This window comes from Ochlerotatus camptorhynchus, unplaced genomic scaffold, assembly GCF_037179485.1.
Source record: "Ochlerotatus camptorhynchus isolate MF236.1 unplaced genomic scaffold, CSIRO-AGI_Acam_v1.1 ptg000204l, whole genome shotgun sequence".
Taxonomy (NCBI): Eukaryota; Metazoa; Arthropoda; class Insecta; order Diptera; family Culicidae; genus Ochlerotatus; species Ochlerotatus camptorhynchus.
Genome location: NW_027040694.1, coordinates 1383623 through 1399862, shown reverse-complemented (window position 1 = coordinate 1399862; position 16240 = coordinate 1383623). Strand labels below are relative to the sequence as shown.

Here is a 16240-nt window from a genome sequence, read left to right as displayed (position 1 = left end):
CAAAGGCAGTTGCTGCGTTTGGTGTGGTCTTATTATGTACTCACCTCTGTGTCTGTGCAACCTTAAAATAGTTTTGTACAATGTTCACAAAAGTTGATTTGTTCTACTATATCAATGTCCAAACAGATTCAAAGTGTCTATGTGGATTGTACCCGACCTATTGCTACGTATACAAGATGTTATAAGTTCTGAAATCATTCTGGAGATTAGATTATTTTTCTACTAGATCACCCAAGACTAATTCAATATCTGTAGTATCGAAATATGCTCAAACAAATTTGCAGTGTCTATGTGGATCATGCCAACCTATTTCCGTGTATGCCAAATGTTCTAGGATTTCCAAATCGATAATTGGATACTACAGATATTATCCTAGTATTTGTTGATCTAGTTAACAAATCATCTGAACTGCAGGACGATTTGGAGAACCTAGATCATCTGGTATACGTGGAAATAATTAAACATTATCCATAAAGACACTGTGAATCTGTTTGGACATATTTCGTTACTACAGACTTTATCCCAGTCATGGTTGATCTAGTAGAATAAATCATCTGTACTTCAGAACGATTTGGAGAACTTAAAACATCTGGTATACATGACAATAGTTCATGCATGATCGACATAGACACTGTGCATCTGTGAAATATTTCGATAGTAAAGACATTGTCCCAATCTCGGTTGATCTAGTAGATCAAATTATCTGAACTCCAGGGCGATTCGAAGAACCTTGAACATCTGGATTACTCGAAAATAAATCATGCATGATCCACATAGACACTTTGAATCTGATTGGACATTTTTCGATGCTACAGACTTTATTGGAGTCTTGGTTGATCTAGTAGAACAAATCAACTGATGTCCTGGACGATTTGGAAAACCTATAATTTCCTGTATACATAGCAATAAATCGTGCATGATCAATAAAGTCACATATATACGATTCGGTTATTATTTGCGAAAAGTGCTAGGTTCACATTAGAAATAAAAAAAATCATGAAAATGTCTCACCATTGGACAGAACCCAAGGAATATCCGTGTAAAAGAGATTTTTTTCAAAATGCTCGTTGTCGCTAGGGGCTGTTTATAAAGTACGTAGACAGTTTTAGGGAGGGTCTGACAATTATCCACGGCCCATACAAATTTTAAAAATTTTGTATGGGCAATTGTCTACGCAGGAATAAGCAACATTGGAAATGCAAGACGTGCTGTAACTTGAAGGCATATCTGGCGAATAATTGTCTTGATCACATTTGTACTTGCCTGTTGAAGCAAGCTGAAAGACCCCTGATCAAGGGGTAGGTCACTCCGCACACCAATTTCGGGTCATCTTTTTTTTATCAGTGTGCCGCAGGTGTGCCGATTGTGCCTGTCATAGAGCAAGCTGCGATTGTTTGTAAAATAACAATAATGTCGACAAAACAATAATAAAACTGAGCAGACTGGAACCGAATCATGGACGTTGAGATTACGAGTCCTGTTTCTGTCAATGCTGGGGTAAATGGAATGACTAATGGCCTAGAAGAGCTACCTCATGTATAAGATGAAAAATTTTCATAAGTCGTGTCGGGCTTATGAAATTCATATGTGTCGTTCATAAGTCGAGCCTTATAAAATTCTTAAGTCTATTTGCCTCAGTGTACGAGATTGTGCCGAAGGTTTGCCGGTAGCCGGCGCCGGTGGTGTAGTGGTAAGCGTGACTGCTTTCTCACCCCAATGGATCTGGGTTCAATCCCAGATGATGTCGGTGGGATTTTTCTGAGGCATAACAATCTCTGGTCACGTCTTCCTTCGGAAGGGAAGTAAAGCCGTTGGTCCAGGCCCGAGATGGGAGATGACAGGTGGGCAGGAACTCACGGTCTCCCAGTGTTGGTGAGTTCTTTGCCGTTAATGTTCACGAAAAGTTCACTATTTTGCTATACAGAAATTCAAAACAAAAAATTTTATCTGTGGATTTGGACAGTTTTTGACCTGTTTCATACGACCGGAAGGTGTATGCTGGTCACAAATGCCGTGCCAAACTGATTTCCTACGCAATTAATCAATCTTTGATGTGAATTTCGCTAATAAACATGAGGAGCATTTTTTATAGCAAAACTTGCCATAACAAAATGGGCGATTCATTTTAGTAAACAAACTAATACTTCTTCCGACTGTGGCACCTCTCTTACTCGCCTGGGTCCAGGCCCATGTGTGTAGAATGGGTGCGATATCCTATACACTTATAAATTCAACTAATCCCATTTTGCTTGAAATTTAATCAATTTGAAATTAAACTCAGTTCAATCATATCGAATGATTAGAAATTAATCCTCTCTTTCTAAAAATTAAGCATCTCATATTAATCCCAGTTTAATCATGGTTGATTAGATTGTAGATTATCTTTTTTTGAATAAATTTTATTCATTTTTGATTCTATTTTAATAATTTTTGATTGAATTTTAATCTTTTTGATTATATATCAGTATTGAAAAAGAATAAAATTTAATACTGGAAAGATTATTTCGAATTTAATCATGCATGACTACTGCCGAAGTAATCATGGCTCGGACTCAATAAGGTGAAGCGGGAATCTGCATACTTTTTAAGCTTTTTTGATTTAATTTATCTTTGAGTGTACACTTAGATTTTTTTGCCGAGATGGGCACCACCGAGCAGCTCTGCAATTTATTTTGCTGGAACTCAGTGAAAAATTTGCCGAGATTCAGTTAACAAACGGGAATTTTGCCGAGATCTCGGCTAACAAACATAAATTTTGCTGAGATCTGAGTAAAAATAAATGCCGAGCCTGCTCGGTGATGCCAATCTCGGCAAAAAATCTAAATGTGTACGCAGCTGTGGAAGCTGCCTTCCTGCATGCACATTCGATTGTCGTCAATGGATGGCAATCGATGTCCGTCGGTGATTGGCACTAGATTGCGGAACAGAGACCGACGTTAAATAAAGGAATGAAGAAGAAGAAGAAGAATAAGAAGAAGAAGAAGAAGGTTTACCGATGGATATGCCCAAGCTATGCCGAATCTAATTACGGCACAATGTGTTGAGTGACTTACCCCTGATAAACATCTAGCCACAGGTCCGGGACGACTAGGGTAGAGAACTACTTCGGCCTATTCGCCCATTTTGGGCCTATCGAGCAGAAAACTTCAAATAAATCCATGATTTCAGAGTTAACAAGTCAATTATGCGTTTGGTACGATACTTTAGTTAATAAGCTACCGAACGAAGTCAATGAGAACGTGTGGTATGAAGGTTTGCACCCATTAATCCCAAAAACAAAAGAAGCGCTCCGACCGAATCAATTTTTATCTTCATCCGATAGGCCGAAGTGAATTCATTGGCGTTTCAATGCGTTAGGCCGAGTTTGGCGTCAAGAAGCAGTGTTAGACTTTTGACAATATCTCAACGATTGATTTATTTTTATCAAATCTTACGGTGCGTACGGAAAGGTAAATAAATTTGGAAGCCATCAGAGATAATAACATTCCGTTTGGTGCTAAACTGCGCTAGATTAAGAAATGCTAAGTGCGAGTTGTGCTTAATAGGCCGGAAAGGGGGTAATTAACCCTATAATGAGCGCTGGCAGGAATCAGCTGTACTGGACTATAGGAACCAGGAGCTTCCAAAATGTAGTCCATAGTGCGTCCTGGGTGTGTCGGTGACATATGACCGCATTGGCATCGGTTCCAGGGGTCCCAGAATCTGGTTCTATAGGCCATCGTAATATTCAAGGCAAAATAATCATGTCAAACTGACAAATTAGGATCATTGAAATCAGTGTATGGCGTATACGATGACATATGGCCATATTAACGGCGCCGGTGGTGTAGTGGTAAGCGTGATTACCTCTCACCCCAGCAGGCCTGGGTTGAATCCCAGTCGGCGCCGCCGGGATGTTCTGAGGCATAACATATCTCTGAACACGCCTTCCTTCGGATGGGAAGTAAAGCCGTTGGTCCCCGGTTCATGAGTTGATGGGTCGATAGGTAGGGTCCAGGTGTGGGAGCTGCCTTCCTGGCACGTCGGTAGCATTGGTGCTCAGCACGGAAAACAAGATCGACGGAAAAAAACAAACCAAAGGACATATGGCCATATTGGCATCGGTTCCTGGGGTCTCGAAATCTGTTCCTTTAGGCCATAGTCAAATTTGAAGTAAAATAATAATGCAGCAAGTCAAATCATGAAAGCACGAATGCGATTTGGAAAATGCAGACTATTCGAGGCGATTTTTATGGCATTCTGATTCTTGGTATCAGTTCCGGGGTTAGGGAATACCTGGTATGCCATTTTATCAATGCCATATGGGACTGATAACGTGGAAGTTCAGGAAATGCTGGAAAGTCAAATAAAGACCCATCTTCCAAATTTACAGTGTGGATGAGATATCAAGCCGAACAAAGGATTGGATCGTAAATAGCATGAACATTGATCTGAAGACGGGATTTGTTGATAAAAGCTAAAAGCCAGGCAAATTAGCAAGTTCTCGTAACAACCCTGACATTTGCTCTATGGAAATGTCTAAATATACCTTTGCCGACCGATCGACTTGGTTAGCAGTATACATTAGTTAATAATCTATATCAATGCTTTCTTCGAACCAGACTTTCTTGGGACCAAAATTTCTTCGGACCTGACTTACTCTGGACAATTACATCTTCGGAACAGACTTGCTTCGAGCCAGGCTTTCTACGAAACTTCGGACAAGACTTTACTTCGGCAGCCCCCTTGTACCTTCCATTGGGATTCCTTCCGATCAACCACCCCCGCCTAACCGTGTGAAAAATTCCGCATTTTATTGCCACATTATTCTTCAATTACCCTAACTTTAACATTTCAAATCAGTAAAAAATCACTATCGTCCCCGTTGTCCCCCAGTTCAAATGCCATCTCCTCGATCAGCGTCAGATCGGCCTTCTCGAGGTGCTGCTTGCGGACGTGAATCTTCAGATAATCCTTCCGGGGATAGCGCTTCAGGCAGTACTCGCACTGGTACGGCCGCGCTTCGTCCCCGGTGCTGTGGGTCAACATGTGCCGCTTCAAGTCCGACGATTGAGTGTACCGGCGGTCGCACAGAGTACACCCGTACGGTTTCTCCTTGTTGTGTATCTTCAGGTGGATTCTAAGGCACTGCATCCGCTTGAACGTGGCCGAACAGAGACTGCACACGAAGCGTCGTTCTTCGCTGTGCGTGATGGAATGAGTTTTCAGGAGATCCTTGGTACGGAAGCACTTGCCACATTCGGGGCAGACGAATTCCTTCGTTTCGCCGCTAGCGTGCAGTTTCAGGTGATTCTTGAGGTAAAGTCGGTTCTTGAAGCGGCGGCCACAGATGTCGCACGCGAAGGGCATCTCAGTCGAGTGTGTGGTGGCATGGTTGGCCTTGTCGAAGGCCCGGTTGAACGACCGACCGCAGACTTCGCACACGTATCGCCGCCCTTGGTTGGCCTTTTTCTGATGGTGGTGCAAGCTGTACTTGGAGATGAACCGTTTGCAGCAGATGTCGCATTCGAAAGGTTTCGTTTCATCGGCTATCTGATTGCGCTGGAGCTTGTGTGTGGTAGAGGCGTGCTGCTGCAGTTGTTCCATGTTCGGGAACTCCAGGTAACATCCACAGCATCGCCGCTTGGGGTCTTCCTCCTTGGGCACATCCGCATGAAAGGTGCGCTCGTGAATCGTGAGGAAGAGTCTTTTGGCGAAGATTTCTCCGCAATGCACACATTGATGCTGCTGGTTCAGTCGCTTGTGACTGACCAGGGATTTTCGCGTGGGATAACGCCGGTAGCAAATCGCACACTCAAATGGTCGTCTCGGATCAAACAGTTGCTCGGGTTTATGCGCCTGAAGGGAGTGAACTGCGAGTGCTTCTTCCGTTTGAAATTCCCTTCGGCAACCACAGCATTTCTTTGTTTCGGCCGATGTGTAGTGACATTTGTGGTGGTTCTCTAGATTTACCTGGGTCATGAAACCTGTCCGGGAGAAATGGCCTGTGTTGAATTCATCCTGTGATGTGAAGTCGTTTGAAGCCTTACCTTTTCCGCACTGCCGACAGAAGAATCGGCGAACCGAAATTCGCTGATGCTCCTTCATATGCTGCAAGGTGACGAACGATTTGAAGCAGATCTGGCACTGGAATGGCCTAGTAGGATCAATAAAATTGCCACGCTCATTAAAGTGAACCGAATTGCCGTGGGTTTTAAGCTCGGCCTCATTATCAAACTCTTTCTTACAACCACAGCATCTCTTCCTTTCGGGGGCCTCAACAGGTGGTTGCTCCACTTGTACTTGCAGTTGTCTATCTGAAGCATTTGCCACTTGTGTTTGTTCTAGCTTTACGTTACTCTCCAATGGGGGAGTGTTTTCATCTACCTGACCCAAATCTGGAAAGTCACTCGGCAGGTCATCAGCCTGCTCGGCAATCAGATCTTCCACATTGTCCAGTATCATGTTGTCGTACGCCTCCGAGAGAAGAAATTCGTACTCTTCCGGATTGAGGTCCTCCTCGTGCAGATCGGTCGCACTGAAGATCTTCTCCTCGTCCTTTCGGCTCCGTAGTTCGATCTCATGCTTGAAGATCGACCTCAACGTGTGATCCGAGTCACGACACTTCTGGATGATGTGGTAGGCAATTATCATATACTCAGCACAATTCCGACAGGCGTTCCGGGGCAGTGCATCGTCTTTTCTTATCTGTCGTAGTAATCGTCGTCGTCGTCGTCGTTGTTGTTGTTGTTTTTGTTGCCAAGAGAAGGTGGAAAGTACAGCATGTCGTCAAATGTAGTACCGGTTTTAGGCGAACGGAAAGACAAAAAAAAACAACATTGCGATAAGAAAATGGATTAGTCATTCAGTTCACCATCTTTGCAGACAACATAGCATTGTCTAATGGAAATGACACGATGGCTACCAAAAATGAAAACCTACCTCAACGCGGGCACACTCGGTGATCACGTCCATCAGGATGTTATCCTCGAACTCGTCGTACACGCACACAAAGTCATCCTCGCAGTTCTCCATACAAATGCGACAGGCCTTGAAGCAATCGGGCTCGATGAGGATGTCCATTCTCTCTTTCTCCCTCCGTTACTCTATTACTTCCACTGATGAGAATTCAGTTCAATTTAAATTTCAAATATGTACCATCTACAAATCAAACACGCTAATTAATTGAACAAAACCAATTTCCACAAACATTGGGACTTACCATAACACTATTTTTCCGCCAATATCGGAATATTCGACGTAAAACATCACCACCATAGCTTTCCTAGTACAATACTCGATAGAAATGCACAGTGAATAGGCAACACTTGGCTTGGCATTGAATTTGAATAGCCCCGCAGAGTGGTCGTCTTTCTTCTAATACTAATTGTTTTGGTTTTCGGCTGGTAAATAACACTCTGTCGATCTATCTCTGTGTGGAGAGTCATTACTTGACTCGTCGTCGTCGTGTGACCTATCAGGCGGGATGTAGACATTTTTTGATAACACACAACATCATGTTGAGTGACCAACGTCACTCACTGCCTGGCGTTATACACGACGAATTTGAATATGTTCCTTTGCGATAGACATGCATGGAATGGATCATTTGAGTACTTTTGCGATTATTTTTGAAATATCGTTCGTTGATGAAATGCATTACATTTTTGTCTGAATTATCACTAGAGCTGTTTATGCAATTATGGTTCGAAAAAGTTTAAATAGATCCATATTTAGCTTACAGCTAACCAACATGTTACCTCGCAGTGGTCAGTATGATGGAGACATATGGTCGTTTGAACACATTCGAGGAAGGATCAAATCTTGAAAAAAAAACTGAATTTATCCACATATAGTGAGATCCGACTCTTCTTACGTATTTTATTACTGGACAAATGCTGAAGTCTGCATTGAGGGAAGAAAAGGAAATTAATTTCAGATATGTTGGTCTGCGTCTGAATTTTTATGTGATAGGGGAAATCCCTATGTAATGTCGGTGATAAATTCAGCAATGGACTAAATTTTCAAAAGCGACGAAAAATATCCATTAATAGCGTCCCAATGACACGGTGCGAGCAAGGGAGGGGGGGGGAGGTGGCTGTCAAATACGAACAATCGTCGCCTACCTCGCATAACTGGTTCCAAAAGTAAACAAGCCATAAGAAACCTACAGCGTTTGTTTACGTTTGGAACCAGTTTCATACAAGAATGCTCGCGTCACTTTTCAAATAGACCAATGTAACAAATGTAAACAAATCAAGTTAAGCGATACAAACTATTGCTCTTCTATCATTGTATGTGATACAAAAACTTTCATTTATTTAAGATAATCATTGATCAAAAATTGTCCAATGTACAGTTTGAAATGATTGTTACTGGTGCTCATTTTTCAAAGGTGGGGTCAATCTAAAGTTAGGTACTATACTCTGAAATCTGTGAAAGGGAATCTAGTATCATGTTGACAAAACGTCCAATGTAACACTCATTGATTATGTCATTGAGAAAAATCGTCCAATGTAACATGTCCGATGTACAACTCGACTTGTCAAAACGTCCTATGTGGTTTTTTTTCTATGTTGTAGCATGAAATTCAAAGTAAAATTGTGATTTTACCGTTTCTTCTGAATTTTCAACGTTATTATACACTGACTACATTAAAAATAGTATTGCAAAATGTACTGTTTTTAAACAGTTAAAATAATAATCTGTCGAACTTCAATTTCGATTTTCTCAAAATGGTGGATATGTTACATTGGTCTATTTGAAAAGTGACGCGAGAATGATCAGCAGGCTGATTTGACAGCACGTCTCCCCCCCCCCCCAGCGTATAACTGGTTCCAAAAGTAAACAAGCCATAAGAAACCTACAGCGTTTGTTTACGTTTGGAACCAGTTTCATACAAGAATGATCAGTAGGCTGATTTGACAGCACGTCCCCCCTCCCCCCAGGGTGCGAGATGTTTTATGACAGGTGGGCAGGAACTCACGGTCTCCCAGTGTCATACAGAAATTCAAAACAAAAAAAAATATGCGTGGATTTGGATGGTTTTTTACCTGTTTCATACGACCGGAAGGTGTATGTTGGTCACACATGCCGTGCCAAACTGATTTCTGATTTCCAGAACAACATGTGAAAAGGGCATACAAGCTTTTTGTAAACAAACATTCTTATGCCCTTTTCTCGCCACCCATATGACACCAACGCAAACCTTTAACATCACCGGGTAGGGAACACTTTCCCCTTCTCGATGATATTGCTGGTTTGCGTGGGCGACCCTCGGTTGGTGAGAAAAGGGCCTACAAAGGTTTGTTTACAAAAAGCTTGTATGCCCTTTTCACATGTTGTTCTGGATTTGAGCATTTCTTATAGCAAATTCATTTTAGTAAACAAACTAATACTTCTTCCTTGTGCGTCACCTTTCATGCAGCTCCTAGGACGCGGTCATCTACACGGTAAGAAAAAAGTACCCAACGGCCAGTTCACTTTTACCTACTTTTGACTAGTTTGTCTCATTTTCTCCTTCTAATGTTGTCAAAAAAGAAGGAGCAAAACCACCCAACAGGGGTAGTAAAGTGTGGGAACCCAACGTTGGGTATAATCATATTTACCTACTGTTGGGTACAACTAACTTACTTTTGGTTAAAAAGCTAGTGGAAAATTCTATACGAACTGCACACAAGTAAATCAAAATTACTTTGACCCGCTTTACCTACTATTGGGTTCCTGCACTATAGTGCCGAGATGAGTGAAAAGAACTTAATTTTGGGTACTTTTTTCTAACCGTGTAGATAAAATTGATAAACGGCAGATTTTTAGCCATGGGCCCAATCTTTGATCCATACACACTTAGAAAATATTACCGAACTCGGTTTGATTTCAACCGAGTTTTTATCTGCTGAACGCTCGGTAGTCTGTTCGGTTCAAAGAGGAATAAACGAGCTGTCATTAGTTCTTTTTGTTAAAATCTCGGTTGACGAAAAATAAATTTAAGCAGAAATAACCGAACATCGGTTTACTCAAGAATTACCGAACACTGTCAAACGAACCGACCCACCTGTTGTAGTTACGGAATTTGGTTCTCTTGGGCAGCGCTCGGTTTTCACTTCAAATACTGCTTTGAATTTCGATTAAAGATACGTTGCTTCGAATTTTCATAAAAATAAAACCAGTTTTGTCAAAGAAATGTATGAAATATATTTATTTAATTTGTTTTGGCGAATAAAAACTTCCGGAACGTGAGTAACTGCGTGAAAAAGCACAGTCAAAAAAATATCACTAACTTGAAGTCATTTTTATTTAAATGGTTTTTAAAATGCCTTTGCAAGCCATAACCATGTACATTTTCACGGCAGTAGAAATAAACTATGGCACAAGATGCCTGCACATAAAATCATACAGTTAGTTTCAAATAATTACAAAAGATTTCATTCAAACGATTTCATTCAAAAGATTTTATTCATGCATCCTCCTGTTGCAGCTGCTCCAGAACTTTTTCCATTTTTACTAAAGTTTTGCACACGTCCGACGTGCACACGCAAGAAAAAATGGCTGGCTAATTTTAGACTCATCTTAGAGAACGAATTTTCGGTTAAAATTTCCGTCGCGAAGTTGAGCGCAAGTGGAACGTTTGACGTTCAACGCGTTTTAGCGAATATTCGGTTCAGTTTACCGAGTTTCTTGGTTTTCACGTAGCGAATTCGTAAATGTCGATACTTTACCGTACTTTACGGTTCAGTCTGCATTTCTATCTGTCAAATTTATACTATTTTACCGAAATTCGGGTCTGCTTCGATAAAAAAAAACCTGAAAAAATATTTTTAAACCATTGATTTGGTTTCTCGTTGGTAACCTAAGAGGTTCGGTAGAAAATTAATCCGAGTTCGGTATTATTTTCTATGTGTGGAGGCCAACATAAGAGCCATTTCCCCTACATATTATTTTTTGAAGCCTCCAGTTTAAAATAAACACAATCCGTTACCCGGAAAATGCATCTGGGGATAAGTTATCGCTGTTTTTCTATAAGTGGGCATTTTACCCCAGGGGTGCATAATGGGCTGTTTTCCCTTAGATGGAATGATTCCTCGGTGCTCACTGGAAAGCTCTGGGTTAACTTCTCCTTCGTAGTTGTTGCCTTCAAATGTTCCTTCTTCGCATCCTTCCTCACTCCATCAGCTCCGGAAGCTTTCTCCGTGAACGCCGAAAACGTTTCGAGAGCGTCACATCTATCCTGAAGGAACATCAAGAAATCGTTGAAATTTGGATTTTCAATCGAAATCACTTTCTGTGCTCAGAACGATCGTTTTCCATCAGTAATTGGATTAGCTCCGGATCCCTGGACTCGTGCTCCTGTCCCGGCGCTTGCAGCTGCCTCACAATTTCGTCCGACGTGGATACCAGCTTTAACAATTCTGTAGCAGCATTGTCTACGTTCGGCTATTCGCAGAACTCTCTCACGAGAGAATACACGATGTACTTTTTCTTATCGTAATGTTCCTTAAGCTTTGTCCACGCATGTTCGTAGTTGGCATCGGAAAAACATTCACAAGAATTTTTGCTTTCCCCCATCGACGAACGTCAGCAGGTACTGCAGTTTCAAAGCACAATTTCCTCTCGTTTATGAATTCCTGTCTCAAAAAGATCCTTAAAGGCTCTCCATTCCTTCCTTTCGTCTCGAAAAACAGGAATAGAGGAAACCGGTATTAATGCTAAACATCGCTCATGGAATAATGCTCAAAGAAATTCCAATGGAATATTCTGTTTGATGATTGTTCTGCAGGTTATTACACTATTCAATATCCAAACAGCCCAACATGCTTTTCTTCAGCAAGAAATCCCTCAACTATTGATTTGGTCTTAACTGATTCATGTCAACTTTGTAGCCAATTGGTTACCCATGCTGACTTCGGTTCTGATCACCTTCCAGTAACTTTTGAAATTTCCCAAGAAATAATTTCTAATCCCAACAGCTCTACTTTCAATTACCATAGAGCTGATTGGGAGCAATATCGAACATTTATGGAATATAACTTCGATCCAAACATTCCTTTGCAAACCAAAGATGAAATTAATTATGCTCTTGAATCTCTGACTACTTCTATAGTTGAAGCAAGAGCTGCCTCAGTACCAAAATGCGAGGTTAAATTCGATTCAATTATAATAGACGATGATCTTCAGCTCTTGATCCGTCTTAAAAATGTCCGTAGGAGACAATTTCAAAGAAAACGCGATACTGCCATGAAAGTTATCTGGAGGGATTTGCAAAAACAAATTAAAAAGCGATTCTCTGCCCTGATGAACAAAACATTTGAAAATAATGTTTCTAAATTACACCCGAGTTCCAAGCCCTTTTGGAAACTCACAAAAAATTTGAAAAAACCTCAAAAGCCTATTCCAGCGCTTAAAGAAGGTGGTAAAATTTTGATCACAAATTTGTAAAAAAGCTCAGAAACTTGCTAAGTAATTCGAGATTTCCCATAATTTCAGGTTGGGTCTTACTAGTCCTATTGAGAATCAGGATGCTCGGGATTATCTGAATATTTTCTCTCGGGAAAATATTTTTGATGATTCCTGGGGGACTGATTTGGACGAGGTCTATAACTAAAAAGTTTCAAAATATGAAAGCTCCAGGTGATGATGGAATTTTCTATATCCTCATCAAAAAACTCACAGAGAGTACCTTGTCTTTCTTGGTAAAATTATTTAACAGATGTTTCCATTTGGCATACTTTCCTGATAAATGGAAAAATGCAAAAGTTGTTCCAATTTTGAAGCCGGATAAAAATCCAGCTGAAGCTTCTAGCTACCGTCCAATAAGTTGGGAAAAACGTTTAGTTCATGAAAACAGCGTTAAAATTAGCATTAGTGCATGTTTCAAAAGTGTTTTGATTAAAAATGGGAAAGTATTTATTTTAGCAGATTTGTTAAGGAATATCCTGTCGATTGTATTTGGATTTTAATTTCATCTATAAATGACAAAGTTACAAGCGTTCAAAACCTAACACTACTTCACCACACATATTTTTTGATTTGCACCCCAGTATAGTCGACAAAAAGTTTTTGATTATATGATGAAATTAGTTCAAAATTATTGAACTACCAGAACTCTGCAGGTAAATTATCAAAATTCCAAATCTGATCGACTACCTGTTAGAGCAGGAGTTCCTCAGGGTATCATTTTTGGGCCTATATTGTATACCATTTTCATGGACCTCCCTGATTTGCCTCAGGGTTGCCATAAGTCTTCGTTCGCTGATGACACAGGCATTTCCGCTAAAGGAAGAAGTCTTCGTGTTATTTGCAGCGGACTGCTGAAAAGTTTAGATATTTTTTCTTCTTATTTACAAAAATGGAAGATTTCTCCCAACGCTTCCAAAACTCAACTTATAATATTTCCACATAAGCCTAGCCTAGAGCTTCCTTTTTGAAACCTAGTAGTAGTCACATAGTCACTATGAACGGAGTTCCAATTTCCTGGTCAAACCAAGTGAAATATCTTGGATTAGTACTTGACCAAAAATTAACTTTTAAATATCACATTGAGGGCATTGAAGCCAAATGTAACAAATATATTAAATGTTTGTATCCTCTTATAAACAGAAAAACCAATCTTTGCCTGACAAATAAACTTCTAATATTTAAACAAGTTTTGCAAGCCATGTTTTAAGCTGTGCCAATATGGTCTAGTTGTTGCACTACCAGGAAAATACCACTTCAAAGGTACTTTGACTACATGTCAACACTTCAAAGGATTCAGAACAAAGTTCTGAAGATGATTTTGAAGTTGCCTTCCTGGTACAGTACTACCACCGGTTGGAAACTAACGATTTAAAATTGGCTCACTACTTGACTAGAATCGATTAACGTACCCCATTCTAGTCGATATTCTAGTACTACACCATGTTTGTTTTGATTCGCTATTAAAGTTTGACAGATAAAATGAGGGGTTCGTGGATTTTCCTATGTTTCGAGGGGTGCATCGATTAACTAGGGACCGAAGAGAGTACCAGCAACAATCAATACGAAACTAACGATTTTAAATTGGCTCACCACTTTAGTAGCCTATTGGTCCCAAGCAAACGATTAACGTACCCTATTCTAGTTGAAATTCTATTACTACACTATGTTTGTTTTGATTCGCTATGAAAGTTTGACAGATAACATCAGGGGTGTGTGGATTCATGCAGAACATGCAGGGGTGAGTGAAATAGCTTGGGACTGCTTGGGACCGTTGTTCTGGTACTGAGTGAGCCAAAAATAATAATGATTTTCTTCGGGACCCAGTGGTCTTAGAGTTACCTCTATGGTACCAGAGCTGAGCCAAAAAGCTGAGCAAGTTTCTTCGGGACCTTCTGGTCTTAGAGTTACCTCTATGGTACTACCGAAGTACATATAATTTCGAATGTTGAGACTTTAGAACAAATGAACAAAATAATTAATAATTTCAGGCAAAAATCTTTGTAATCCTCAATTGCAACGATTAATTCCCTTTATACTTAGATAAGATTTAGTTTTAAGATTTCAATTGTTATACTGACATGCAGGTTTAAAAAACCTGTTTAAAATACTGAATTGCCAAGACAGGAACAATGTAAAAACACTTAGCTATATATCATAACAATTAAGGCTGGTAAGTTACTGTAGTAACTGGAGCACCTAGGTTAAAATGAAATGTTATTTTTATTTTGAATTTGAAACAAATAAAGAGTTAAAAAAAGGGGAAACCGGTAGCCGTGAATTCGTATTCGGGTCACGCTTGGGTGGTTGCACGTTCAAACCTGACAAGGATCCTGCTTGGGACGTTGCTGGATAGCTAACTCGTTGAGGTTTGTTGATACTACAGCTTTTGCATTCATGAAACGTTCCTGCGACTCCACAAGGGACTTGATGGCTTGCTTGAAATCATCCGCCATGCTGCCAATCGTATCGTCACAGAATCCTCATAATACCAAACTTGTTACATGGGATGTGTACCACCTTAGCAGAGTTGGTAACGGTCAGTTTGGTCAGTGACGTTTGACGAAAACCAAAAATAAATGGTCGCGGTACAAAAACCATCATTTCCATACATCCTTCGTCATTGACGAAGAGAAGCATAGAGTATTATGAAAACATGAAACAGTGCATATGTAATGAAATGTGTTTTTTAAACTATTAAAACATATGTATAAACAATCTAAAATTGCTATCCTTCCCGCAAAATGATTCACTTTCCGTGAAATCTGAAACAATAAACATTGCTGATTTAACAGTTAAGTGCTGTCAAATAGGCACTGGATCAATTTGCTGGTTGTTCAGCAAAAACACTTTGCTGGATGGATTGCTGGACTGTCAGCTCGGCAAAATACAGCAAGATGTTGCTGGTTTTTAGCCATAAAAAATGGGTGTGTATCGTATCTTTTACCTTAACTCCTCTTTTTTCTATCATGTATGGACAAAAAAAAAGTAAATACCGTCGAACGTGCATGTGAGCAGACTAGTTACCAGTAGTAACTTACCACACTATGAGCGCTTCTTGTTTTCCTTTAGCCTTTCTATTCTCCAAAGCGTTGATAGACCAGTGGTAAAGTCACAAGTCTGTTAATCTCAACGTTGCTGATTCGAATCCGTTTTGTACCCATTTTAAGTTTGTTGTGTTGCTTCCAACAATCATCCTTTTTTTTGTTGAACAATATGGAACGGCTGACTAAAACGTGTAGTTTTTAATCCTCTCCGAGTAACCGACAGATCTGAGAGAGAGAGAGAGAGAACGTACTGAGCTAGTTTTTTTTCACGACGTAAAGCTGGGTTTAGACAGGGCAAGTCAATTGATCAAGTCAGTTGAATTCAACTGACTTGAACGCGAATTGAACGTGTAAACCATGCCATTCAACTGACTTGATCAACTCACTTGAATTGAAAAAAGTTGAACCAGGCTCAACTTTTCAAGCCAATTGAATTCAACTGAGTTGATCATTTGACTTGCCTAATCTAAACCCAGCTTAAAGGAAAAAGGACTGCTTGGAGTGTGACGAAGATAGTAATACAATATTTTTAATCACTGACTTTGCTCTCTCTACGTTGATGCAAGACAGCCCTGCACCTTAGGTAACCAATTATTATTGAGTTTTCAAATTCGATGGAGCAGCTTGGTTATTGATAGGTTTAGGAACGGTCTTCTAGATTATGTTTTTCTTACAAAACTGATTTCATGGTCAAATTAGTAAATTAAATTTACTGTAAAAGAAGAAATTAATGACAAATATATCTGTTCTATAGGTTATAC

General features: G+C 40.1%; 2 protein-coding genes across 3 annotated transcripts in view; both read right to left on the bottom strand.

Moving 5' to 3' along the window:
• Ns4 (Nucleostemin 4) overlaps nt 1-16240 on the bottom strand; it is a 515404-nt gene that overhangs the window by 36176 nt on the left and 462988 nt on the right. The gene's annotated exons all lie outside the window — the stretch shown is intronic.
• On the bottom strand, nt 4784-7330 carry LOC135702976 (oocyte zinc finger protein XlCOF6-like). Of its 2 annotated transcripts, XM_065224055.1 has the most exons (4): nt 7202-7330; nt 6922-7140; nt 6030-6687; nt 4784-5966 (listed from the first exon to the last, which is right to left on the bottom strand). In XM_065224055.1, exons 2-4 carry the CDS (start codon nt 7060-7062, stop codon nt 4834-4836), a joined length of 1932 nt encoding a protein of 643 aa, XP_065080127.1. In that variant the 5' UTR covers nt 7063-7140; nt 7202-7330; the 3' UTR covers nt 4784-4833. The 2 variants fall into 2 exon arrangements, with proteins under 2 accessions (XP_065080127.1, XP_065080126.1); XM_065224054.1 differs by having other exon boundaries at nt 4784-6687.

What these genes read in the sequence shown, in the direction of transcription:
- LOC135702976 (XM_065224054.1), bottom strand. Translation starts at nt 7,062, where the DNA reads ATGGACATCCTCATCGAGCCCGATTGCTTCAAGGCCTGTCGCATTTGT. An exon ending in CCGAGTGTGCCCGCGTTGAG is followed by an intron (nt 6,688 to 6,921) that starts GTAGGTTTTCAT and finishes TTACTACGACAG; the next exon opens with ATAAGAAAAGACGATGCACT.